This window comes from Podarcis erhardii (assembly GCF_964252035.2).
Source record: "Podarcis erhardii genome assembly, chromosome: 13".
Taxonomy (NCBI): Eukaryota; Metazoa; Chordata; class Lepidosauria; order Squamata; family Lacertidae; genus Podarcis; species Podarcis erhardii.
In genome coordinates, this window is record NC_138502.1 from 19,890,301 (window position 1) to 19,918,160 (window position 27,860).

Genomic DNA, 27,860 nt, shown 5'->3' on the forward strand with positions numbered 1-27,860 from the left:
TATACATTTTTGCCAATTTGGTGGGAGTGAGATACCAACGATAAACCATCTTCATAACATTTTCTTTTAAGGCCGAACAAGCAGTGAATTTTATGCTCTCATTCCAGAGTTTGGCCCATACATCATATTCTATGTTATGTCCTAAATCAGGGGTCAGCAACCCGCGGTTCCGGAGCCGCATGTGGCTCTTTTACACCTTTGCCGCGGCTCCGGGGTGGATACTAGTGAGGGGAGGAGGCGCATTGTGCGCCCCGACACTCCCCACTGTGGCAGGCGCTGTACTGGCTGTGACGTTGCATGGGGGTGGTGCGTGCGTTAGTCACGCACCGTCCCGACGTCACCTTCCCGCCCGCTGTCAGATTGCGGCTCCAGAGATATATTTGTTTTAAATGTTGCAATGGTTTTGCGGCTCCCAGATTTTTTTTCCTTCGGAAACGGGTCCAAGTGGCTCTTTTTGTCTTAAAGGTTGCAGACCCCTGTCCTAAATCAATAGCCCATTTTATCATAGCCTCTTTTATAAATTCATCTTTTGTGTTCCATTCTAGTAAGAGATTGTACATTTTTGATAATAGCTTGGATTTACTCTCTAAAATATCTATTTGAAATTTTGATTTTTTTGTGTGTCCTCAAATCCTATTTTTTTATCCTCTTTAAAGACATCATTGACTTGATGGTATTGCAACCATCCTGTGAATTTTCCAGCAATACACTCATAGGGCTTTAATTTCCAACCTTTTTCAGCTTTCATCAAAATTTCCTCATATGTGGTCCCTCTCCCTAGTATGTTCAGTTTTTTAACTGTTAATATATCAATTGGTGACAGCCACCACGGTGTTTACCTTTCCAACAAATTCTTGTTTCTTTCCCAGACTTCAAATAAGGCACCTCTTATCACATGATTTGTAAACCCCTTATGCACTTTTGCCTTACCACACCAAAGATAAGAGTGCCATCCAAATCTATTGTTGAACCCCTCCAAATCTAACAAGTCTAGGTTCTCCTGAATTATCCAATCCTTTGTCCAACATAAACATGCCGCTTCATAATAGAGTTTTAGATCAGGTACTGCAAACCCTCCTCTTTCCTTCTTATCTGTCAATATTTTAAATTTAATTCTTGGTCTTTTCCCTTGCCATATAAAACGCGAGAGGGTTTTTTGCCACTTTGAATCGCCTTAAACCTCTTATTATCGGAATTGTCTGGAACAGAAACAACATTTTCGGTAGTAGATTCATTTTAATTGCAGACATTCTTCCCGTCATTGATAGCTTTAATCTGTCCCATATTTCTAGTTCTCTTTTAATCTCCTTCCAGACTGGTTGATAATTGTCATTAAAAAGATTTATATTCTTTGCCGTCATCCAAATTCCCAGATACTTGACTTTTTTTGACTACCTTGATTTCACTTTCTTGTTCCAACCTTTCTATCTCACTTTTTCCTAAATTTTTACCCAGCATTTTCGTCTTTATCTTGTTCAGTTTAAACCCAGCCAATTGCCCAAATTTTCCCATTTCTTCCAGTGCTATTTTAACACTTTCTTGAGGTTCTTCAAGGGTTAATACCAAATCATCCGCGTAGGCCTTAAGTTTGAACTCCTTGACACCTATTTTGACCCCTTTTATCTCTGTTTTTCCTCTCAGGCAATTTAATAATACTTCTAATACTATAATAAACAGCAATGGAGATAATGGGCACCCTTGTCTGGTGCCCTTTGTGATATCAAATGAGTCTGTTAAGATGTTGTTCACAATTAATTTCGCTTTCTGCTCTGAGTAAATTGCCTCAATTCCCTTAAAAAAGATGCCACAAATCCCCATCCTTTCTATACTCTTCTTCATAAATGACCAGGATACATTATCAAATGCTTTTTCAGCATCAATGAACATCAGTACGGCTGGCTTATCATTTCTTACTTCTAGGTATTCCAGTGTATTGACAATATGTCTCACGTTATCCTTCAATTGCCTACCTGGGAGGGATTGCTCTTTCATGCTATTTTTTCTGTTCATCAATATGGCTCCCAAGTTGGTTCCCTCCTCCTGCCTCTGGGTGCCAGATGCTAAACTCTCATAAAAATGCATCTGGAACCTTGTAAATGTTGTGCACATGTTGAAATGGTGCAAAGCTTACTGGATGGCCTTGGGTCGTTCACTATCTCTCATATTAACCCACCCCATAGGCTTCTTTGGAAGATAATGCATGTGGACCAAGTATGCCACCGTAGCATTTTGGAGGAAGCGCAGAACCAGAATAAATAATAGTGTTGTTTTTTTAAAAAAATCATGCCGGGGACACGTCTATCAAATGTGATATCCTTGCCTTTTGTAGAGGAACATGCAGTGGCATTCATGAACATTTTTCCATTCTAGCCTTATAACAAACCTGCCAGGTAGGCTTGGTTTTAAAAAAGAAGATAACCCCTGAGATCACCCAGCGAATTACATGGCTAAGTGGGGAATGTCCCAGTACAACACTCTTATCCAGGCTATCTCAAACTCAGCCCTCCAGATGTTTTTGGCCTACAACTCCCATGATCCCTAGCTAGCAGGACCAGTGGTCAGGGATGATGAGAATTGTAGTCTCAAAAAACATCTGGAGGGCCGAGTTTGAGGAAGCCTGTTCTTATCAATACACTCACTGGCTCACAGGGCTGGTGCCAAGCTTGAATGGACCGCCTGTGGCACTGAGGGGTGCCCTGGGGGGCACTGGGTTCCTACCACCATACCCCTGGCATTGCCAGTGGTTTTTGTAGCCACTTGGTACAACAGCTGCCTGCCACCCTCTTCCCTTTGGGTGGGGTTACATGGCAAGGTTGCAATGGGATGGAAACTGAGCAGCTGATTGGCTCTGGGAAACTGCCATACTTAATCTCCCACCATGCAATGCCTGGGCTGCAACATTAGATGCTGAGCAATGTATTGCAGGAGATAAAACACGGTGGAAGCCCTACACTGATCAATGCAACCCCTTCAGATGTCAAGGAGATAAAGAATTACACAACTTTTAGAAGACATCTGAAGGCAGCCCTGTATAAGGAAGGTTTTTTTAACACTTGATGTTTGTATTATGTATATGCTGTAAGCCACCCAGAGTGGCTAGGGAAACCCAGCTGGATAGGTAGGGTAGAAATAATAATTATTTTTATTTTTATTCAGGCTAGACTTGTCCAAGCTATGGCAAGGGCCCAGCCCCAGTAGGCCTGAATTTGCTGAGTGCTGACGTATATATTCACCCAGTCTGCTTCCTCAGTTATTTGAGGATCCACCTGTCGGGAAGATGGTTGTGTGTGTGTGGCTTAGGCCTCTGCTCACTTTTCTGCTGGAGTCATTATCTTGGAATCTGCCTCCAGGAACTGCTTGTTCCTTGGCTTTGATCCCACAAATAACACAGGAGCATAGCTTTGTGTTTGCCTGGCAGTGCTGATGGGCGGAGTGCTTTCGGAGCCCATGGCTACAATTGCCTCTGTTTCCCATTCCCCTCCTGAATTCGTGGAGGGATCTTCCCTGGGGATTTGCTTGCCCGTGTGAGCTCCTTAATTATGTCCAAGGTGTCCTTGTTACAACCTGCCCAGTGGGAAGGAGTTCTTGCTGCCTCCCCTCCTCTGCCCTTCTGTCTTCTTCCTGCACATCGAAACTTGGAGTTCTGCGTAAGCAGGTGCCGCTGGTCTCAGTGAATGTTCCAGAGAACAATGGGATGGCGACCTCTTTTTATTGGTTCTGCTTTTGGGTGGAGAAAGTGGATGGAGATATTTTTCTCTTTCCCTCCTCTCTCTTGACACTAATACATGGGTTCACTAGTTAATGGGAATAGCAGCAACAGCTAGAAGGGTTGCTTATCTACATTAGCCTGCCACAGTGAAGCGCCTTGTGACACCTTCAAGACAACCCATTTTATTGTGGCATGAGGATTATGGTGCACTTCGTTGGCTTAAACACAAAAAGAGACTGCCGTAAAATTTGCACATGCTAATTCATACATTTAGATGGACGTTTGGAAAGAATGATTATGATTTACAGTAAATAGAAATTTAATTTTGGTTATCAAATGGCAGGACAGAATTCCAGACAAATATGTGCTCTCCTAAGCGCACATTGGGACAGGTGTGGCACTGTGGTCTAAACCACTGAGCCGCTGGGCTTGCCGATCTGAAGGTCGCGGTTTGAATCCCTGTGACGGGGTGAGTTCCCGTTGCTTGGTCCCAGCTCCTGCCAACCTAGCAGTTCGAAAGCACGCCAAAAAGTGCAAGTAGATAAATAGGTACCGCTCCAGCAGGAAGGTAAACGGTGTTTCACCAGAAGCAGCTTAGTCATGCTGGCCACATGACCCGGGAAAACTGTCTGTGGACAAACACCAGCTCCCTCAGCCTGTAAAGCGAGATGAGTGCCGCAACCCCAGAGTCGTTCACAACTGGAAGGTGGGAGATCCCCAAGGACGTGCTCTATGGGGAGCTGGCTTCTGGCACCTGGTCTGTTGGCAGACCAACTCTGAGTTCCAAAGATGTCTGCAAACGTGACATGAAGGCTGGCAAACCCACTGTGGCATCACTTCTGAACTTGTAGCATAGTTGTATAGCTACACGATCTTGCCCTGGAGCAACCTAATGCTTAGTGATGAATATAAACAATATGTCTGTCATGTGAGATATTTCTGGACTCCAAATCCCACCAATCGTCCCAATCCCAATGGTCAGGGATTATGAGAGTTATAGTTCAGCAAGTGCCACAGGTTTCTACCCTATTGTGTGCTATTAACGTGTGTGCTTTTTATCTGAGATGGCCACACAGTGTAAAGGATTTCAGGCCCACGTAATATTGGTAGTGATAGAGTTGATATTCCCTTCTGTTGCTGCATATGCACAATGCACTTAACAAACATGACTTCCCCCAGAATACCAGGAAATGTAGTTTAAAGGTGCTGGGAATTGCAGTTCTGAGGGAGTGAACTACAGGTCCCAGGATTCTTTGAGGGGAGGTGATGTGCTTTAAATGTATAGCGTGTATGCAGCCTGTGTTGCTTTATAATTTTGAGTCTGAGTGTGAAGTAAAAAAGAATTCATCTTTTGTTGTTTACTGTCATTACATTGTGTAATAGCCTTTGACTATAAATACTTAAAGTCTGGCTGGTTTCTGCTTGAGAAAACATAGCGAGTCTTTCATTTTATGCCTCTGGAGGTTTAAGACCAACAGTGCCCAGTCTCCATGTTGTGGACAGTGAAGTGGCGACAGTCTTCCAACCGTAATTCCATTTCTGTGCAAACAGGAGTAACAGGAATACCTTCTGATTCTTAGCAGTGTTTCAGGCAGGAGGCAGGATTTGTTATTGTGGGTTGCGAAGCTATAGCTCCTTCCTGTGGTCATGACAGGAAAAGAGTCGGGAGAGAGTTAAGCAGGGCATGAGAAGCCACACAAAACATATTTACGTCAACAGTATCAATAGGGCATACTTATCTTGAAGAGGCGATGCCAAAGGTTTCGGCTTCTTTTTTGTAGGATTGGTGGCTGTGTCCACACAAACAATGGCAAGGCATTTTTACAAGGGCTGTTCAAACTTCAAGAGCTACTTGATTTGAGAGCTTCACTTCTGTACTCTTCACCCACATTTTAATGAAAAGCATCACATTCCCCACATTCCTCATTGTAGGGCAGGGCGTGTTTAGTGAAATGGTACAGGGCTACCCACCGTTCCCCAGATTCTCTTGCAAGCTCTTTCCCAATAAAGCAAAACCAACAGACACCAGTTGTGTGACTTCCTTGCAAGAAAACACCTTAACAACAACAAAAAGAACTGCACAATTGAGGTATTCCAGTTTTTCTGTGCAACAGCATCTCTGCTCCAACTCAACAAACCCCACAGTATTAGGCACAAGCTAAAGAAAATACAGGTGTGAGAATTGGCAAAAGAATTAATATATAGTAAGACAAAAGTAATCTCCAAAATGTACAAACTCCTACTTGAATGGGAGGTTAAAGATGAGGAAGTCAAAGTATTCAGGACTAAATGGGCAATTGTTTTTGGGGAAAATATACCAATGTCAGCATAGGAAAGACTATGGAATACAGATTGGAAATTCACAGCCTGTTATACACTAAGGGAAAATCATATGAAAATGTTTTACAGGTGGTATATAACTCCCAGCAAGTTAGCAAAGATGTACAGACCATGCTGAAATACATGCTGAAGGTGTAAACAGGCTGAAGGGACAATGATTCATATGTGGTGGGGCTGCAATAAAATTAAAAAATTCTGGGATATGATATACAAAGAAATTAATTTTTCTTCAAACAAACTTTTACAAAAGAACCAGAAGCCTTCCTCTCGGGGATATTGGGATCAGAGTTTTCAAAGCAAAAAGGAAGAATATTCTTATAAACTGCAACAGCAGCGAGAATGTTTGATGTTTGAGTGAACCTGCACAGAATCAGACTAACAGAGTAAAATATGAATGGACAAGGCTGAGTCTTTATGAATATTAAAAACAACAAATTCCATAGCAGTGCAAATGAAACTTTTGCTTGTGATACCAGCTGAGATTCCATTATGACAATTTCCCACAAAAATTAGTTGCTAGGCTTGGAAAACTGACGTTATTCCTTCTTTTGCTGAGCTTCTTAGATATTTGAAAGCTTCTGTCATCATCTTAATCATCTCTTCCTTGGCCAAATATGGCCAGTGGCTCCAGCTTTTCCTCATGCACCATGCATTCCAAACTCTTTATCTGCTTCCTCGCTCAGGTATATGGCAAGAATGGATGTGAAAGGTTTACTAGAAATTTTGCAATGAGGAAGGCTGGTGTGGTGTAGTCTTTGCTTTCGTATTTGTAGCCCTATGCTCCAGAATTGAGTTCATTAGGTTATTACAGAGACTCTAGATAACGTTACGTCAATATTCTTACATTCTAATATTCCCATTTGCCCTTCTTTTCAAGGCTTATTTTCTTGGAGGGTCTTCTAACTTGGAATGCAACTGCAGTGTCACCTATTCATGTGGGGATTGGCAACACGGCTATCAACTTACTTGTTGGAGGACTGGCCTGTGGGGCAGTTGGTGATGTGGCTGGTGAAGCCCACCTTTCTGCATTGCTTGCCCTGCATTTCCTGGCAACAGTGCCACAATTGCCAGCTCTGGCCAATTTCAAAAAAAATTAAATGTTTGAAGATCAGCAGTGCAGGATAGACATGAATAATATACTGGCAGATATACATAAAATCACAATATAAAATCACAAAAGACATAATAAAAATAGAAACAACCCAATATTTCCCACCCTAACATATTTTAAAAGGTCGTTGGATGTCAGAGGAATGTCTAAAGCGCTTAAAGGTGTATAATGAAGGCAGCAGGTGAACCTCCCTGAGGAGAGCATTCCACTCATCAGGAGCCATGGCAGAAAAGGCTTGTTCTTGTGTTGTCACCCTCATGGAGGAGGCATGTGAAGAAGGACCTCAGAGGATGATCTCAGGGTCTGGGTCAGTTAATATGGGGAAGGGTGGTCTTTGAGGTCTTGCAGTCCTGAGCTGTTTAAAGCTTTCTAGATCAAACCACGTGGAAACCGCCTCAGGAACAACTGCGTCAAGATGAACAGTAGAAACAAAAATAAGTTAATAAAGTTTGGGTGGGTCGGTGGGAGGTTGTAACTCAGCTGCGGTCTCATTTGGCTGGGCCGTTTCTGGTGACCCTTGCAAGCTCCTGGGCTGGAAGTTCCCATGTATGGCTTAGGGTAGGCTTCCTCAACCTTGGCCCTCCAGATGTTTTGAGACTACAATTCCCATCATCCCTCACCACTGGTCCTGCTAGCTAGGGATCATGGGAGTTGTAGGCCCAAAACATCTGGAGGCCCGAGGTTGAGAAAGCCTGGTTTAGAGCAGTGGTGGCCAAACTTGGCCCTCCAGCTGTTTTTGGACTACAACTCCCATCATCCCTAGCTGACAGGACCAGTGGTCAGGGATGATGGGAATTGTAGTCCCAAAACAGCTGGAGGAACAAGTTTGGCCACCACTGGCTTAGGGCTATTCTGAGAGCTATGAAAGGTGGAGGGCTGGGTGGTTAACCCCTAGGCAACCAATACGAATATTCAGTTCAGGGCCGGATTTAGGTTTGATGAGGCCCTAAGCTACTGAAGGTAATGGGGTCCTTTATATGTCCAGCTGTCCTTTGTCAACAACAAATTGTTGCTGTTTTTTGTGTTGAATATATACTATATGGTAATTTATGGACCTAATAGGTATGTAGGTTTTCTTTTATTTGTTTTTTATCTTCTATTTTGGAAATGTACATCCTTTTTTTCTCCCTTTAATTTTTTTGGGGGCCCCCAAAAGAGTGGTGCCCTAAACTATAGCTTGTTTAAAGGTAAAGGTAAAGGTACCCCTGCCCTTACGGGCCAGTCTTGACAGACTCTAGGGTTGTGCGCTCATCTCACTCTAGAGGCCGGGAGCCAGCGCCTTCCGCAGACACTTCCGGGTCACGTGGCCAGCGTGATGAAGCTGCTCTGGCGAGCCTGCACCAGCGCAGCACACGGAACGCCGTTTACCTTCCCGCTATAAAGCGGTACCTATTTATCTACTTGCACTTTAAGGGTGCTTTCAAACTGCTAGGTGGGCAGGAGCTGGGACCGAAAGACGGGAGCTCACCCCGCTGCGGAGATTTGAACTGCCCGATCGTCAAGTCCTAGGCACTGTGGTTTTACCCACAGCGCCACCCGCGTCCCCCATAGCTTGTTTAGCTTATATGCAAATCTGGCAGTGATTTAATTGGTTAAAAACTACATTTCCCAGAAGGTTTAGGGTCCGTATTCAGTGCATTCTGGGTAATGCAGTTTCTTAAAAAATAAAAATAAAATGTAAATGCGACTCTTGAGAATTAAACCCTGCTCGCCACGCTGCGAAGCTGAGAACATATCAGGGCTGACAAAATGGCAGAAGGCTGCATTGATGATGAGATATTGCTATCTTAACTTTCCCCAAAATCCACCGTCTGCAGCGCAACGGAAGATACACTCCACTCCCAGCCAAACTTTCCCTTTGGCCTTTATGGAAAGTCCCTCTAGGAATAAAATTCCCCGTTCTTTCCTCTGTGAGGGGAAACGGGAAAGAAAATGCAGCAACATCAGCTCGCAATTCATTCTGGAAGTTGTTGTCTCGCTTGTAGGAGAAGTGTGTGCGAGTGCTATGGTGCAATGGGAACAGCTGAACTACAGTTCCCGGCATGCTTCGAAAGCACGCAACATTTTGCGTCGCGATATACGCAACGCGGTTTTCCCAAATGAAATCTCGCGAGATTTGGCTTTCTACTCTGGATTCCTCCCCTCTCCTCTCTAATTTGGGAACGCGCGGTGGCTGACGGGAGGGACGGTTCCGTCTCGTCTCGTCCTGTCCCCGCTCCCTCACGCACCACTAGCGGTGCCTTCCGAAGTGCGTCGCGCATCGATGTGACTGCTGTACGAGAGAGAGAGGGGGAAAAAGTGAGGGTGAGAGAGCGAAAGGAAAAACCACCCGCAGGGGCAAAGTCTTCCTGAAACACCCTCCCCCCCAATCTCTATCCCTCTCCCCAGAGCGCTTTAGAAAATGGCGTCCGACCTTCGCGCTGCTTGCGTTACATGCCGGGAGTTGTAGTCTTTTCCATGCCTCGGGCCCTTGGCGTCGGGGTCTTGATCGCGAAGGAAAGGACTACGTTTCCCATAACCCCGCGGGCGAGGAGAGGGACAGACGGGAGCGAATTGGACGGGAAGGGGGGCGGTTCCGCCTCTCCTCCTCCTTTCCCCCTCCTCCCCTTCACCCTTCGCCTGCGCCGCGGCTGCTGCTGCTGCGTCGGGTGAGGGAGCGCGAGCGAGCGAGTGGCGCAGGCAGAGAGTGCGGCCTCCCTGGGCAGCGCGAGGGAGGCGGGTGAGAGGCCTACTCCGGGGCGGCCGGGTCTCGGGAGTCGCGCAGGGGGAGCGAGGGGAGGGTTTGGGCAGGGGGCGCGCGGGCGCAAGTTACGGACGCGGTGCATGCGTGGGCGGGTGTTGGGTTGAGTGCTGGGGTGCGGGCAGAGGGAGGGTCTCGAACGGCTCCATCAGGCCTTGAGGTGAATCGGCCTAATAGGTAGGGCTGTGTGTGTGTGTGGATATTCCTGGGGAGGGAGGAAAGGCCTAGTAAGGGGTAGAGGCAGGGGTGGGGCTTGAAACTGCTACAGAGATGGCTGTCCAGGCCTATTTGGGGGTGGGGAATGTAAGAATGGATTCCTCGTAGCCAGGTTGTGGGTGCATGTGGTGGGGGGCGCAGGCCTTTAAGCCGGCTAGAAACCTCATAGGGAGTAGGGAGGTTATAACAAGATTGGGAGGGGGTGGTTCAGTCCTTCAAAGAAGGAGGTGAATGGGGTGGTTGGAGCCAGATTGGGAAAATATCGGGCTGGCATTTCAGCCGTTTATGAAAGAGGATCAAATGGGATAGTGAGGGAGGAGGGGAGTGCGTGCAGGGCAATCGTGTGCGGTTTGTTTGGTTTTTTTTGCTCAGAGGTAAGTCCGACTGAGCTCCCAGATAATAATGAACAGGATTGTAGCCATAGCTGGGGGCTTGAAACTGGTGGGGTTGGGGACAAAGGATAGGGTTGTATTTGTGTAAAATGTAAAAATAGGAAGAGGGGCTCAGTAGAGTGAAAGTTAAGACTCTAGGGTTTTGTGATCATTTCTGCTCTCTAGGGGATGGGATGAGTAAATTTAAGCAAATTCTGACAGCAGGTGGAGGAAAAAAATTCAGGTTTCTGAGAGGTGCATAAAGGGAAAAGTGTTGAACAGGAAAAATGTAGGTAAGAGGCTGTAGGTGAAACAGTTCTCTGGGGGATCAGATAGAATTTGAAGATGAGGGGAAGAGAAGCCTGAAATGCAATAAGGAAGACTTTGATAAGGAGTAAATTTGAAGATGCATAGAGAACATTAATGGGGCAAAGTAAGAAGAAAGGAAAGTGTGTGTGAGGGGGTGTTTGGCACTAGATTCAGGTTGGGATTTGTGGGAAGCATGTTGCACTGCATGAGTTCTATGGATTTCTTCTGTGCATTTATATTTTCAGTCTTGATTGTGAAGAAGCATGGGTCCATCCTGGTATTTGGAAAATGTTGGCAGAAGCTGCCAGTTGCTCTTTTGCCTCTGCTTCTAGCCATACATCCTCTGTTTTTTTTCTGTAGGCATTAAGAGGCACCGTTGGTGCTAGCCTGTGAGCGCCATGTACAATGGGATAGGACTCCCCACTCCCCGGGGCAGCGGCACCAACGGTTACGTGCAGCGCAACCTCTCGGCCGTGCGCCACAAGAAAGATCGCACTGACTACAAGTCAGAAGAGGAGTTGAGGAAGCTGGAGTCATCCCTGGTTAAAAAACCCAACCAGGACATCCTGGACCACGAGCGCAAGCGGAAGGTTGAGCTGAAATGCTTAGAGTTGGCTGAACTCATGGAAGAGCAGGGGTAGGTTGTAGCAGGCAATAGGGAAGCAGAGATATTTGGAATATAACAATGGGGGCTGAAAAATAAGCATGGAGATAGTGGAAGCTGTTGAATGAATAAGGCTGATAGCAATTGTGGAAGAAGGTGGGGTATGTGGACATTGCAGCTGGGATTTCTGCCTTCATTTGTTGGCAACCTTGGTCTTGGTAGCTGACCAATTACTCTGATCTGTTAGCACAGCAGTGATGGAAGGTAGACAAAGTTAGGATGCAGGGATGAGGAAGGAAAAGCTGTCCTTCCTCTAAGGGCAAAGGGTGAGAGTAGGTATTGAAGGAAATTGGAAAGTTACATATTTATGATTAATAATACAGGTATAAATAGACTAGGAGTAGAGAAGAGGAAAACTGAAATGGAAAGAATAAGTGAACGTGTTCAAGGACCGGGCCTGATGGTAGGGTAGGGTGGGGGAATGAAGTACAAGTTGATCATGAAAGGTGAATGGGAGAAGAATTTACATGAAATGGGTAAAAATACTTAGGAGAGGTGAGTGGGAGTGGGAGTGGGGAAAAAGCCTTCTCTACTTAAAGTGAGCCTCTGGATCTGTCAATTCTCTGGATTAGTCAATAGGGGGGCTGGGTTTTAGTACCTCCTGAGTAAATGTCTACTATGCTTGAAGAAAGTTAAACCATGGACCTCATTGTTACCAGGAAAATGCTTTGGCAAAGAATTTAGTAATTTCTAAATATGGATTCGATGTCTGTAATTGCCTGCTGATAGTACCAAACTGCCTATATATATAACATTTTTGTGATGGGAGGACCTCAGTAATTTTTAGCTGCCTCAAGGAGTTGAAAGTATGAGAAATCATGTCATACATGCTAGGTGTACATAAGCGTTGTAGCACTGGCCACTTGCTGACGTGGTTTCAATGGACTTGTTCAGAAGTGCTTTCAAGAAGCTTCAGATATAATATATGTAGTGTTAGCTTATTTATAGGAAAAACAAGCAGAGTGAAGTTACTTTACATTTAGTAGGTGTTCAGTCAATTTTATGTGTATTGCAAGAAGAGTTAAATTTGTTGATTTTGTTTTGCTGGATTCCAAGAGTGAAGATGACATTTTCATTTGTAGTAGAAAATTATTCCTTTCGGGGGAGTAACAACTTTGCTTAGCTTTTTATAAAATACTTTGAAGTTCTAGTCAAATGCTTTATTGATAATGATGATTCTCTGATGCAGAGATGTTGTAATATTATCTCTAGATTGCAGATCTCAGGGAAGCTGAGGCTGAGAGAATAGTGGTTCGTAGAAAGACACTTAGCTAGGTCATGATGTGTGTGGCGGGGGGGATGTGCTTAAGTCTGGTTTACATTTAAGTCATAAGTACTATGCTGTGTTAGAAGTAGTCAGTGTTTTGAATCTGTTACGATTCATGTCCCTTAGCAGCACTGCCTACTACCTCATTAGAGACTGGTTACCTTGTTTATGGGACCCATCTGGTAAGCCTTGTAAAATATTTTCTGGCTTTCTCAACCCAGGTATGGAGAAGGGGAGATCCAGGAAAAGGTAGCCACTTTTCGGATGATGCTTTTGGAGAAGGATGTAGCAGTGGTCAAGGAGGGGGAACAGCAGCAGAAGCCGACGTAAGTAAGGCACCTTGGTGGATTCTGATTCTGATGAGCTGACTGATTCATTAGCGCCCCACCTCCTTTCCATTCCTTGTGGGGCTTCTTGCTCCTCCCATACTTACCTTGGGCTTGCCTCATAACCTCTAGTTTCCCCCCTGTAGTAACTATTTCTGTTCTTCTCCAGTGTCACAGAGACCCATCAGCTGGCTGAGGCCAATGAAAAGAAGAATGAGAGGCTTAGAGCTGCCTTTGGAATTAGTGACAACTATGTGGATGGCAGCTCCTTTGACCCCAACCGCAGGGCTAAGGAGGCAGCAACAGCTGCTGCAGCAGCAGCAGCAGCAGCAGCTAAGCAGCAGCAGGAACAGCAAAAGCAGTACAGGTATGTGGGCATCCTTGCTGAGGAAAGGAAAAGTAGAAGTTGGGGAGGTAGACATGGTTGTGCCTACCTCAGTTGAGCTCTTGTCGCTTTGCATGGATTGGGAAACAATTTATTGTATTTTTTTGTTTAAGAAATAGGTATTATTTGATAAAAGTTGTTTGGCGTTCACTGTACTATATAATACAAGCCTTGCCTTGGGGTAAGATTACATCAGATGATACTTTTATTAAATATATATGTATTTAAAAAATCTGATTTGCATTTTGACATGAGTTATTGATCTCTTTGCTTGATTAACTGGCTGTAAAAAAATTATGTAATTTGACGTAATTTTTGTAAGGGTTGTTAACGATACTGGGACTCCCTAATATACCTTTTGTGGTGTGCATGCTAATACCCCTAAACTTGAGAATTTATATTTGGCAGCCTAGTTGCCTGCTTGGGGATTTGTTGGGAGGAATGGGGAGAGGAAAGAAGGAAGGGAGAGCCGTTATTTTGGAGCCTGTTTGGGAGTTGGTTTTTCACCATTTCTCTGTGTTTTCCCAGTCTTGTTAAAGAGTCTAGCAGCTCCCGCTCACCGTCCCCAAAACAGAAGAAGAAGAAAAAGAAGAAAGACAGAGGCAGGTGGGTGCATGAACAAAGGCAGTGGTGAGATGTGGCGAGAAGAGGGTGTGAGTTTGAGTTTGGCTAGGTGGGGTGCATTAGTGAGGGGAGAGAGTAAGGGATCTGGGATGTGTGGGTCTCCATTACCCCTTGCCACATGTAACATGTCCCTTTTGTTTGTCTCTTCAGATCTGAGAGCAGATCACCTTCTCGGAGGGAGAGGAAGAAAAGTTCAAAGAAAAAGAAACACAGGTAAGGGGCTATCTTAGGAGAGACAGGCTGGCTTAGTGTGATAGACTGGGCTTTAGGATCTTCATCTCTTCAGCTGATGGTTATTTTCAGTGTTCCCTAAATAGCTTATGGTTCTGTCTTCAAGTGTGCATGAGAGAACAGACCTTGCTTTCTGTGGGGTATGGTTGTCTTGTCTTCCGCTACAAAAGAGGTTACATGATGTAGAGTTTGGGGCCTTTCTCACCCTATATGTAGCTATCTCTTGTCAGAGATTCTTTGTCTGGAAGCATCCTGTGTAGGACTGGGTTGGAGGGAAGTCATCACTTTTCATCCAGTATCACGATTTCTGGGCATGCTATTATGTTGTTAGGTAACTGGCAATAAGCTGAAGTATATAAGACCCTGTTTTGTTTTGTAGGTCAGAGTCAAAGAAAAGAAAGCACAGGTGAGTCTTAACTTTTTAAAAGCATTTGGGTATAGAGAGTTCTTTGCAATTCTGATTTTACTTTGCTTGTATTCTCAACCAATCAGAACTGAGAAATTGTGAGTTCTCAGAGGATACCCTGTGATTTTCATAGTTGAGTGGTGACTTGAATCTGATTGTCCCACATGTACATCCAACGTTACTAGCTACATGTTGCATTGATCTTGTTATGAATTGTGTGGCAGTGTTTTAGAGACATCTGTTTAGTAATAGCTTCTTAGTTATTCCTAGGGATGGGGATGTTCTGCAGTGGGCACTGTAGGAACTGAGATTGAAATAATGGCTGTGCAATGTTTCCAGAATGTTTCAAAACAAATGTATTTTTCCAGGTCCCCAAGTCCCAAGAGCAAACACAAATCTAAGGAAAAGAAACGCAGGAGGTAAAAACCATGTTTTTCTTGCCACTACCAAGATCCCTCCTTGCTAAAGGTGGTCTTTTTTTTTGCATCCTTTCTGCTCACGTTTCTAACCCTCTTAGGTCTACTAGCGAGAGTGCATCTCAGAAAGGCCGACGGGATCGTTCCTCCTCCCCAGATGATTCTTCCTCTTCAGATGCTTCCCGTAGCAGGTATGGCTTTGGGATGGAGATCCAAAGTTCCCTTATTCCTTCCTCACACCAGTCCAATGTTCTTGAAACCAGATTTCAGACTTGGGCAGACTATTGAAAATAACTCACATTTCAAGCCTCTGATAGTTATTTATCATCTGCAGGTCTGGTAGCCCCATAGCCCAGAAACGGGCCCCCTTAAGGCGACAGAGCAAGTCTCCCTCTGCACCTTCACGGAAGCAAGCGGAAACTGAGGCAGTTTCCAAGAATCTGCCAGAGAGAACACGCTCATCTTCTCCCGAGCCTGTCCGGCGGGGCAGGAGCCCAAGCCCTCGAGAAAGCAGAGAAAAGCGGGAGGTATGGGATTATACTTTAGTGACTTGCAACAGAGATTCCTTAGGGATTTCAGCAGGACTTGATTATATTTGGAGGAGAAAAATCATAGAGTCGGGGTTGTAACACTAAGTTGTGTTTTTTTTAAATCTCCTGTTGTCCAGAAAACTATGTCTAAGCATTCTCCAGTACGTGAGACCAGCCAGCGCTCTGGCAGCCCTTTATCTCCTGCCAGAGAGAAGGAAAGAGAAAAGGAGAGGAAGTCTTCTCGGCATGGGGATCGGAAATCCTCTCCATCATTTGAGCGGGATTCAAGGTTCAAGCATCGCTCCCCAATGCCAAGTGATCCTTCTCGGGAAAGAGTCTTGGGGCACAAGCATTCCTCGAAGGAGAGTGTCTCCCCACCCCCTAAGAAGCAGACAGAGGATCGTAATGGGACTCTACCATCCAAGGCTAAATCATCAACTGACCAGAAGGAGAAGGTGGCAGCTGCCTCATCTCCTACTTCTAAAGCGAGTGAGACAAAGTTGAGGAAGGGCTCACCCGATGGGTCTCCACCTCAGCGCTCTTGTTCTCCTTCAGAGAGTGGTAGCTGCTCCTCTTCTTCCTCCTCTTCTCCTTCCCCAGCAACCAAGCCAGCCCCAGTTTCCCGTAGCTCTTCTCCAGAGGAGCCTCCTAAAAGGCAAGGCAAAGAAAAGACCTCTGCACACAGAGAGAGGTCTAGTTCATCCCCCGAAGTCTCCCGCTCTGGGCAAAAGCAGGCTGCCAAGGTCACATCTCGTCGTGAATTATCGGGCACCCCTCCAGCCAGGGGCAACAAGTCAAGGACCAGTCGGAGGGATAGATCTCTCTCCCAAACACCCATTGCTCGAAGAGGTAGATCTCGGTCACGCACCCCAGCTAAGAGAGGCAGATCACGCACACCTCCAAGAAGGGGAAGGTCTCGCTCGGCTCAGAGACGTGCTCGATCCCGTTCACGTACTCCTCCAAGAAGGATCCGTTCTCGCAGCCCTCAGTGGCGGGGCCGGTCAAGAACACCCCAGCGGTGGGGCAGGTCACGCTCACGAAGTCCTCCTAGATGGGGCCGATCACGGACACCTCAGAGGCGTGGCTGGTCTCGTTCTAGAACTCCCCAAAGACATGGCTGGTCTAGAAGCAGAAATAGTGGGAGATGGGGAAGGTCAAGAACCCCACCAAGAAGAGGGAGGTCACGTTCAAGAACCCCACCAAGAAGGGGCAGGTCTCGATCCAGAACTCCACCCAGACGAGCAAGGTCTCGATCCAGAACTCAACCCAGAAGAGGGCGATCTAGAACCAGAACCCCTCCCAGGAGAGGGAGGTCAAGCTCTTCACCAAGGAGAGAGAAGTCGTTGATTTCAGCAAGGCGAAGTAGGTCTGTGTCATCTCCGGATCGGAAGGCCTCTAGAATTTCTTCAAGAAGAAGCCGATCGGGTTCCTCCCCCCAAATGAGAGAGAGGTCCAGAAAACCTTTGCGGCGTAGCCAGTCTGGCTCATCTCCTGAATCAAGAAGCAGATTACGTGTTTCTCCCCGGCGCAGTCGATCTGGATCACTTCCAAAGGCAAAGAAGAAATCACAGTTGTCTCCTAGAAGAAGTCGTTCAGGTTCATCTCCAAGGTCAAGGAAGAAAAAATCAAGAACACCACCACGGCGCAGTCGCTCTAGTTCTTCACCCAGGCTGAAAACGAAGTCCAGGTTATCTCCACGGCAAAGCAGGTCTGGTTCTTCAACACCAAAAAAGAAATCCAGATCACCAGCAAGGCGAAGTCAATCCAGGACACCTCCAGCAGTCAAAAATAAATCTAGCATTTCCTCAAGGAGCAGATCTGGCTCATCTCCAAGACATACAAAGAAGTTTGAGGATTCTTCAGCAGTTGAAGAGAAATCTAAAATGTCTTCTAGAAGAAGCCAATCTAACTCACCTGCAAGACGTAGCAGGTCTGGATCCTCCAGAAGGCGAAACAGGTCTGAGTCTTCCCCAGAAGTGAAAACGAAGTCAAGGTCCTCTCCAGGGCTGCAGAAGGAATTAAGATCATCTCCAAGACGAGACCGGTCTGGTTCCTCTCAGTCATCAACAAAAGAAAACTCATTATCCCCTCCAAGACGAACAGCCTCTCCAGAACCAAAGTCTACACCCCCGTTGCAGCGAAGCAGATCTGGAAGGTCTCTAGCAGCAAAAGAAAAGCCTAGATCACCAGTCCGAAGGCAGAGCTTGTCTGGATCACCTCCAGCTTTGAGGGAGAAATCTCTGTCTCCACCAAGACGAACTACATCTGGATCATCTTTGGAATTGAAGAAGGAATCCACTTCACCACTGGGAAAATGTACAACCGGCTCTTTGGAGTTGAAGAAATCCAGATCACCAGCAAGGCGAAGCAGGTCTGGTTCCTCTCCATTGGTCAAGGAGCAATCTAAATCTCCTTCCAGGAGCAAGTCCAAGTACTCTCCTGAGACAAAGAAAGTCACATCACCGTTGATTCAGGTCAGGCCTGGGCTCTCCTCTCCAGCAGTGAGAGAGAAGTCTAGATCACCTATGCGGAGAAGTGGGTCCAGATCATCTCCTGAACTAAATGGTAAATCTAAATCTCCCCCAAAACAAAACAAATCCCAAGAAATAAAGTCAAAATCTGGGTCACCCTCAAGGCACAACAAATCATTGGCAGTAATGGAGAGAGCTGCATCACCATTCCGGAAAAGTAAATTAGGTTCATCTCCCCCTGGGAAAGAGAAATTGAAGTCTCCACCAAGTCAAGGCCAGCCTGGGTCATCAGTACTCACAGAGTCAGAGATTCCATCAAGGCGAAGTAGATCTGGATCTTCTTCTTCCTCCTCCTCCTCTTCCTCCTCCACCTCCTCCTCCTCCTCTTCCTCCTCCTCTTCATCAACGTCTTCTCCAGAAGACAATAAATCTCGATCACCTCCACGACTGAGTCGCTCTGCAACACTTTCAGTCAACAAAAGCAAATCTGTATCATCGCCAGCACACAGCAGGTCAGATTCATCTCCAGAACCAGAGAACAGCACACTTCCAGCTGTTGCAAAGCACAACAGACCTGGAGCTTCTCCAGAAGCAAGTGAGACTTCAAAGGTTTCTCCTGTAGAGAAGAAAGAGGTACTCAGAGATGCACCTCGGAGGAGCAGGTCAGGGTCGTATTCAGAGGTTAAAGAGAAGCCAAGAATACACAACAGTGAGAGCAGTTCAGAGTCTTCACCAGATCGAAAAGAAAAATCTGTAAGCAGATCTCCTTCACCTCCCAGACCGTCAGTAAAATCAAGGACACCTGTAAGACGCAGGACATCGAGGTCTCCACCCAGACCTAGAGTAAAATCCAGAACTCCACCAAAGCGTGGTAGGTCTGGGTCACCACCAAGGCCCAGAGTGAAGTCCAGGACACCCCCCAGACGACGTAGGTCTGGATCATCTCCAAGACCACGAATGAAGTCCAGAACCCCACCAAGGCGACGCAGGTCTGGTTCATCCCCAAGACCACGAATGAAGTCCAGAACCCCACCACGCCGCCGTCGCAGATCTGGATCCTCTCCAAGACCCAGAATAAAATCTAGAACCCCACCACGACGTCGAAGGTCTGGTTCATCTCCACGAGCCAGAGAGAAGTCTAGAACACCAATTACAAGAAGACGGAAATCTAGAACACCTCTGAGACAGAGGTCCAGATCACGCTCCAGGCAGAGGTCGAACACCAGCATGCATCCACATAGGTCTGAATCGTCATCTCACTGTGACAGCCGACCTCGAACCTCCTTGCGACGGGGGAGATCTGGCTCTCTGTCATGGAGGAGTCGCTCCCGTTCACTCTCCAGGCGGCGAGACAAGTCTCGGGGCTCATTACGGCGGGAAAGGTCCATCTCGTCCCCAGGCCGAAGCTGCTCAAGATCCCCTTCCCGTCAAGACAAATCTCGCTTCACATGGAAGGGTGAGCGCTCAGTCGCCTCACCGCGCAGAGGCCATTCCCGATCACCAGCACGGAGAGAGATGTCTAGGCTGTCGCCACAACGGAGTGCTACCAGCCGGAATGCATCCCGTTCACCTCCCAGATTAGATGCCCCGCGAATAACAGCAACCTACAAAAGCACTGGGACCAGAGTGTCTCCTGATTTTCGGTCGTCTCCTGTGAGGAAGCATTCCAGATCAGGCTCCCGAGAAATCTGCACCTCTCCAGGAAGGAAATCCCGCTCTCCTCCTGTGCTGGAGAAATACCCCAAGTCTGACATCCAGGAGAAGTCATCAGCACCCTCGCTGTGGCACAGCAAAAGCAACACTGCCATCCCTCGCACTCCAACCCCACCATGTGAGGACTCTCCCATAGCTCGGAAGGCCCTGTCTCCTGCTCCATCTGCCGTGTCAAAGAATGGCGGTTCCACGACTGTCCGAGACAGCCCTGGAGATAGGAGTCAGGTCTTTCATCCTTCCACAGTTAGGGATGAGACAGCTGCTGGTGCTCCTTTGTCAGGGAGAAGCAGTTCCCATGCAGACTCCCCTTCTCCTGTTAAAGCTCGGTCCTCCTCCTCCTCCTCTGAGTCCTCCAGCCCCTTTCCAGCCCTGGTTTCTGTGCTAGCCCCAGCCCCCAAAGAAAAGGAGTTTGTATCTGAAGGAAAAATAGCAGAGAGGCCTGCCGGGCGCCTCCCCACCCTGGAGGCTGAGCCACAGCTGGCTTCTGTTGCCATGGAGGAGAACACCAGGAGCAGCTGTTCTACTGCCCCACAACTGGCTCTCCCCTCTCCGCCACCCTCTGCTCCTTCAAAGGTGAAGAGAAGTTCATCTGCTTCCTCCACCACTTCCTCCTCCTCCTCCTCCTCCTCTTCCTCATCGTCCTCTGATTCCGATTCTGAATCCAGCTCATCTGAGTCCATCCCCCCGGATCAGCCGGCAAAAGACCTTGAGGCGGAGATTGTACCAAAACAGTAAGAGCCTATATTTATCTCTCTCTCCGCCCCCCCCCGTTCCCGCTCCCTTAAGTTGCTAGTAATCACTGTTCATACCTGTCTTAGATGAAGCTGCTGTTTTCTTGCATCTTGTCTTCACTTCTAGATCACCTGTTCTGCTGTATTTACTCAGGTTATCCCTACCTCTGACCCTTTGTGCCTTGTTTTCCAACCATCTCCTCCACTGTACAACTCCACATTGTGCCAACCACTCCAGAAAAGGGAGTTTTGTAGCACCTTGAAAGACTCACATTATAGCATGAAAAATTTGGGGACAAAATCAATTTCATCTGATACTTGAAGTGTGTGTTTTTCTATGCAGGCTGAGAGTGCGAAATAGCTAAGACCTTGAAAACCAAGAGATATTCTCTGTAAGATTTTTATGCAAAGCTCGACTGGTTGCTAACCTTTTGTGGCCTGAGGGGTGCTTTCACTCTTGGTCAACTGTTTGGGCACGGATTGTCAGTAATAGGTCTTGTCCCCCACGCACACCACCTCAGCTGGTAATTTTCCTCTCTCCACTCCAGCCTGATGGCTGAGGAGAGGAAGATTTACATCTCAAGCAGGGCACAGGGATCTTCACCCTCTTCAGGACTGCATGTACTTAAAATTTATTTTATCTTTTTGCCACCTCCAGAATTGGGAGGGTGGGTCTTGGAGGGCCAGAAAAACTTCCTTGGGTGATTGCATCAGCTCTTCAGGTCAGGGGTTGGCTGCCCCAATATAACAAGCGCAAGCTAATAATTGAATCCTCCTTGCTTTGGTGTGCGAAATTAACCAGTGTAGTGTGTCTTGGCACTAATATCAGCCTTGAAAATAAGCTGTCAGAAGTTATTAAGAAGCTGGTAACCTGTGTTTGTATGCTGGCCATTGGAGGGGCATAAAGGCATATCCATTCCTTAGTACAGAAACTAAGTAGGCTTGAGAAGGGTACAAGGATGCATGTATGCTATCCCCTTTTCAGCTGGTCCTCTCTCTTCTAGTTGCCAATAGGTGTCCGTATGAGAGGCTTCCTTAAGCAAAAAGGGGCATAACATGACCTGTATAGCTTAGCTATCCCAGATTCTGCTTGTGGATGGCCAGTGTCCATATCTTGTATGTTTCTTAAGCTTGGCATAGAAATGTCATAGACTTTACCTCTTGCTTTTCATGGCTTCTCTCTCCACTCTCTATTCGGACACTTAAATCTACCAAATGAGGGTGAGAGCTTTACCTCTTAGTTTTAAAATATCTCATAAAGTTCTTCATGTTAGCTGAAATGGTTTTTAAATGCCGTAATGGTGGCCTTTGTCCACCAGAGGCTAACCTTGTTTCACTTCACTGTGTCTTTGTAGCAGGAAGGCACATGGAATTTGGGCTCTGAATTTGCACTGCAGGCCCCATGCAAGCCTTTTGCTCCTTTAAAGCATACCTGGTGAGACCAAATGCAGGGCTCCTTTGCAGAGCATGTGTTTGTACACATGAAATGCATGTGGCTAGGTTTGTGAACATCCTTTGAATCTTTCCCCAAGATTCTAGTTCTGTGTACTTTTCATATTTACTTTTGACGTGGTTTGGGGTGATAGAACTAGAAAACAAGGCATTAGGGGACTGGAGAATGGGAAGAGGAAGCAAGAGTTGGGAGATGGAAGAGGCTGATCATTAGAATCACTAATCGAAATACTGTTCTGATTTTTGAACTTCAGGAATGAGAACCTCCTTTGACATTATCTTACTAGTGAGGTTGCTGTTCCTACTGCAGGTGATGATTCTACATTGATCTAAGAACACCTGAAATAGGGGGTGAACTCGTGTCCTTTCTGATGTGGTTGGACTCCCAACTTCCACCAGCCATGTCCATTGTGGCCAATGGTTCTGAGATGATGGAGTTGAAATCTGTTCAATGACAGCTTGCGGGGCACAGGCTCCCCACCCGTTATCAAAAAGTGTTTCACTCACGAGGTTTCTGCTTTGTCCCAGTTGGCAACCGTAGAGGTGACACTGGCCCTTTCAGAGATGTAGCCATTGTGATGTAGCAGTAGGCCAATGTGCATTAGAAGCCTTCAATGTTTTCTGGTGTGGTGGGAACAGCGGCAACCATTCTGATAACAGAAATGTAAAGGGGAGCTAAGGCAGCTAGTCTCCAGGACCTTTCCCATAAACACCATGATCCAAAGGTTAGTGTATCAGTTTCCCCTGGCAAAGAAACAAAACTGGTGATTCTAGAAGTAACCCACTAATACCTGTCTTAATCCTTTTAACACAATTGCCCTGTGTGTTTGAACTTGATACTATCCTTCATTTTATCTTCTCCTGCCCCAGGCCACCAAGTCCAGTGCTGAAGGAGGCTAACCGTGATGAGCAGCCTTTGGAAGTGGGCAAACGTAAGCGCCGTTCTCAGAGCTCCAGCAGTTCCAGCAGCAGCTCTTCCTCCTCTTCCTCTTCCTCCTCCTCCACATCCTCCTCCTCGTCCTCTGCCTCCTCCTCATCTTCATCGTCTTCCTCCTCTGCTTCACCCTCGTCACCTAAGACTGGATCCCAGGTACCAGCCAAAGTGGTCCCCAAAAAGAAGCCGTCTCCAGAGAAGAGGAAGTAAGTATTCTTATTGGTTATTGGTGAAAGAGCTGAGAATCTGCTGCAAGGGAATGATGCCATGACTTATTGGCAGTGACTTTATTTTAGTATGGCGTGGACCAGCCCCTTCCTCCTACATGACTGTTCTCCGTTCTTCCAACTCTTTAATTAGCGTGGCTGTTGGCACCACAGTGTTAGTGAAAATGGTGTAAAAAGAGCATGTGTAGCAGAATGCCAGCAGTCCCAAGTGTTGCAGGTGGGTAACAAAGGTGCAGAAGACTTTGGGCCTGATTGTGTGTAGGGGGGGGGGAGTGAGGAGGCTTGCTCTTGTGCCACTGGCATCTCCAGGTAGGAGACCCCTGTTTGAAGTCCTGGAGAGCTGCTGCCAATTCATTGATGCCTAGGAATAGGGAACCTGTGGCTCTCCCTGATGATTGGCTGTGTTCCCTGAGGCTGATGGGAGTTCTACTCCAACAACATCTGGAGCGTCACAGGTTCCTCATCCCTGGTGTAGACAAGACTGAGCTAGATGGAACAGTGATCTGGCTCTGTATAAGGCAGCTTTCATGTTTCTGTTAAGGAAGCTGGTATCTGTTGGCTTGCTCTGCATCAACCTCTTCTTGAAAACCACTGTTAGATGCCCGGATTTCTGCTGGGCTCCAAAGTCCTTTCCGGTAGAAAGCTTGCTTAGCCTCCGCCCAACTGAGATCTTGCCAGGCATTTCCTGCACATACTGTAGTCTGCCTCTGCAGCTTTAAGGATTCAAACAACTCCAGCATTGGGGCTTGGCCTGATGGGGCAATCAGGGGGCCCTTTGCAGAGAGTCTGTTTACCTTTAACCGTTTGCTCAGCCACCCTTTGGTCCAGAGTGATTGCATGAGTTATGGCAACAGCAAGGAAAATGGTGTGGCAGCTGCTACTGCTGCATTACTTGCTAGTTCTCTCCCTGACGTGCAAGTGATGTCAGTGAAAAGAATGAGGCCACAGAGAGAATTTTACGCGTGGGCTCCTAAAATATGGAACTACTACTGAATTGGAAACATCTTAAAAATGAAAGGATTCTGAACTCTGCATGTAGTACGAGTGCACGGGTATTCAGCTCTGGGTAATAATAATAATAATAATAATAATAATAATAATAATAATAATAATAATTTTTTATTTATACCCCGCTCTCCCCAAAGCCGGGCTCAGAGCGGCTTACAAACAATAATAAAAACAAGAAGAAAGATTACAACTTAAAAACAAAAATAAAATACAACATTAAAATAATGGAACATTAAAATATTAAAATGTAGCCTCGTCACAGGAGGAGAAGGAAAAGAAAAAAAAAAAAAAGAGAGATGGAGGGAGGGAGGGAGGGAATCAAACTGGCTCCAAGCCAAAGGCCAGGCGGAACAACTCTGTCTTACAGGCCCTGCGGAAAGAAATCAGATCCTGCAGGGCCCTGGTCTCATGAGGCAGAGCGTTCTACCAGGCCGGAGCCAGAGTTGAAAAGGCCCTGGCTCTGGTTGAAGCCAATCTAACTTCCTTAGGGCCTGGGACCACTAGGGTTGCTATTTATGGACCTTGAGGCTCTCCGTGGGGCATACCGGGAGAGGCGGTCCCGTAGGTACGAGGGTCCCAGGCTGTGAAGGGCTTTAAAGGTCAAAAGCAGCACCTTAAATCTGACCCTGTACTCCACCGGGAGCCAGTGCAGCTTGAAAAGCACTGGGTGAATATGCTCCCATGGCAGAGACCCCGTGAGGAGCCTCGCTGCAGCATTCTGTACCCGCTGGAGTTTCTGGGACAGCTTCAAGGGCAGCCCCGCATAGAGCGAATTACAGTAGTCAAGCCTGGAGATGACCGTCGCATGGATCACTGTGGCCAAGTCAGGGCGGGAAAGGTAAGGGGTACAGCCTAGGGGTGTGTCCATGCTTTACTCTTGTCCAGCATTTTGCTGGAAAATGATCACACGAGTTCTTTTTCTTCTCCCACAGCTGAAGGGCCAAGTGTGGTGAATGCACTCTTAAGCAGCCCATCTTCTCTCTTTTCCTTCAGGTCACGCAGTCCCCGGAAGCCTATTGACTCCCTGCGTGATTCACGCTCCCTCAGCTACTCCCCAGCAGAACGCCGCCGGGTATCCCCTCCGGTCCAGCTGCCTTCAGCTCCAAGGGACCGACGCAGGTAGGAACCTGAGCCTCCCTTCTCACCATGTTGGGATTGTGAGGGAGGGAGGCGGCGGCTAGGGATCTGTTTGGAATAGGGAGGGAGGATATGTGAGAATGGGAGTTAAGATAACTTGGACCAGCTTCATGCCTTCCTTTGCTTCTCCAGGGACAGGTCCAGGGACAGGTCCTCGCAGAGAAACAGACGAAGCATCAGCAGGTCTCCAGGCCGGAAACGTCGACGCAATTCCCCCAGCCCCCGAGTCCCCCGCCGCAGAACTTCAAGGTAGTATTTGCTTGGTTTCTGACAGTATTTAAGGTGGCTTATAAAATATGACAGCTCATAAAGAGCAGTAATTCAGCAAAACCCCCAGCAACTCCAGATTTGAATTATTGACAAAAAGCAGCCTGTAAGAACAGGTTTCTACATAGAGCCCCTTTCCCCTGTTTCTCTATCCTCCATTCAGGCAAACGAGATGAACTGTAATAGTTTAAGGACACACATTCCAGTCAGGTAAAATCACAGAGCTTGGCTCTGGGTGTGGCCTGGGAGGAGGTCCAAGCGTCAGATAAAGATGCCCTAGAGGGCCACCTTGGTCCCTGGGGCTGCAGCTCCTCCCCTCTGCTCTAAGTGAATGGCCTTGGGTGTAGTGTCCCAGAAAACGCTGTTCCATGTTCCTGCTGATCTTTGCGGTTGAGTTACAGAATCGTGTCATAGGATGGCTGGGAAAGCACATGGTGCAGCTGCACTGTAATTCTGTGGAAGTTGAGTAGGTCAGACTCTGTAACTTCCTGGATGGGAGGTTTCCCTCTAGTAATGTTTGTAAATTAATTGATAGAACATTGAGTAGACCTTTGTGACATCACTCTATGGGAAATATTTGCTTCACCTCACGTTCAAACCAAGATTGACCCCCAGAGCAGCTGACTGTTAAAATCATCCGTTAAAACCATCACACAGGTAGAAAGTGTTACAAATATGTGGAGGTTGTTACTGCAGCCTCTTTTGCTTCCTGGTGTGTGATGTCATAGTCCCAAGTTCTTCTCTCCTGGGGGAGAGGGGTAAGAAGCGTGCTGAAGGTTGGCTCGGGCTGGCTCATTGTATAGACGCTTGTCTTCAGAAGCAGGCCTTCTGTGGGTTTTTCTATTTGGGGGTTGTGGACTCTTTCCTGCCTCATTCCCTAATGGCCTGCAGATACATAAGGCTGTCCAACCTTCTCCAGTGGGCATTGTGAAGCTTTCCCTTCTCCCTCACAACATTTTCCACTCTGTACTACTGGTGTCCAAGTGGCCATGATTCCTTAAGGTGATGTAGAAAATTGTGAAAAGGTTACAGTTCACTCTGGAGTGACCTCAAGAGCCTGGGGCAGGTGGTCTGCCCCTAGGCTGGGAAATTCGGGTGGTAGCCCATCCTGGGAGCGAAGCTTGCTAATTTCTCCTCTCTTTGCCCCCTTCCAGGTCCCCCTAAGCCTCTTGGAGAATCTGGAAAGCCCTTGCCCTTGCAACCACAGACTGCACCACCCCAGCCTCCCACAGTGCTGTCCCAGGTGGGAGCCCCCTGCCTCCTGAAGCCCACTGGAAGCCAGTGTGTTTGTGTGGGGGGGCCCTCTTCATTTGCCATTGGCTTTTTATTCTCATTAGTTTTTCCTTCACTGTCCCTGTCTTTATTGCCCATCATTTGTCGGCAGCTACATTCCCCTCCCTGGACATCTCTGCTCAGCACCCACCAGGATCCGCCGTCTCTGCGCTCCTCTTCTTCCTCTTCCCAACAGTTGGTGATGTTCATTTGATTTTTTTTCTCTCTCTCTCTTGTGAGCGTTTTTTCTGTGCGTTTTACAGCTAAAATCTTTACTTCTGTGTTTTGAGAGAGGGGTCTCCTTTTTGTTGATTTAGACATAAAAGGTTTAAATAAAAGAAAACACAAAAAGGGTGGGCGGGTGGGGAGTAGGGAGATATATGTGAGCTAATCTGTTGATTTAGCGTTTCTCAGGCACCCCTCTCTGTAATGGTGGAGGGTTGTAGGAAAAAAAGGGGAAGGAGGGCAGGTTGGCTTTGGGGATCCCCTAGTTTTCAGGGCCGGGGTGGGGGGCTCCTGCTGAATATTCAGAAGCTTTCCTTCTGTGACCCACTGCTTCAGGAGAAGTGCAAGCAAACTTTTTGGGAGAAATTAGGTGTTGCTTGTAGCCTGCAACAGTGGGGTTGACTTCTGATGGTGGCACAATTTGAGCATTAGATAATTTCTGCCCCCCAAAACAAACAGATTTTAATATGCGGTGCTCTTTTTCCTTTTTATCCTTCCCTCAAAGCAGACTCTTTCATATTGATCAGCTGAGCCAGGTCAGGAGGGGTCAAGATAGGGACTGGAAAGGGGGCAGACAGGCATTTTACAAGGGAAGGTGAGAGAAATTCTGCTGGAAAGAAGCCGAGAAACCCTAAATCAGGGAGGGATGGGAACAGAAGTTTCTTCATATTTCTTAAAAGCATTTAATTTTTTTTGATATGTACAGCAAGGAGATTTTTTCTGTCAAATAAAAAACTTACGAAATGCAGAAATTGTTGTTGAATCCCTGGGATTTTCT

General features: G+C 46.9%; 1 protein-coding gene and 1 long non-coding RNA gene across 3 annotated transcripts; one reads left to right on the forward strand and one right to left on the reverse strand.

Annotated features, from left to right (window-relative positions):
* Positions 1–9,746: 9,746 nt before the first annotated feature.
* On the forward strand, positions 9,747–27,834 carry SRRM2 (serine/arginine repetitive matrix 2; the record flags this gene model as incomplete). Of its 2 annotated transcripts, XM_081836142.1 has the most annotated exons (15): positions 9,747–9,879; positions 11,157–11,433; positions 12,949–13,053; positions 13,223–13,420; positions 13,967–14,044; positions 14,213–14,275; positions 14,673–14,699; positions 15,068–15,118; positions 15,217–15,306; positions 15,450–15,642; positions 15,783–20,560; positions 22,883–23,152; positions 25,175–25,300; positions 25,451–25,567; positions 26,740–27,834. In XM_081836142.1, exons 2-15 carry the CDS (start codon positions 11,195–11,197, stop codon positions 26,747–26,749), a joined length of 6,345 nt encoding a protein of 2,114 aa, XP_081692268.1. In that variant the 5' UTR covers positions 9,747–9,879; positions 11,157–11,194. The 2 variants fall into 2 exon arrangements, with proteins under 2 accessions (XP_081692268.1, XP_081692269.1); XM_081836143.1 differs by lacking the exons at positions 9,747–9,879; positions 26,740–27,834 and having other exon boundaries at positions 25,451–25,571.
* On the reverse strand, positions 23,610–24,236 carry LOC309327081. The gene is made up of 2 exons (XR_014150403.1): positions 24,026–24,236; positions 23,610–23,748 (listed from the first exon to the last, which is right to left on the reverse strand). It is a non-coding gene; the product is annotated as an uncharacterized lncRNA (long non-coding RNA).
* Positions 27,835–27,860: the final 26 nt, after the last annotated feature.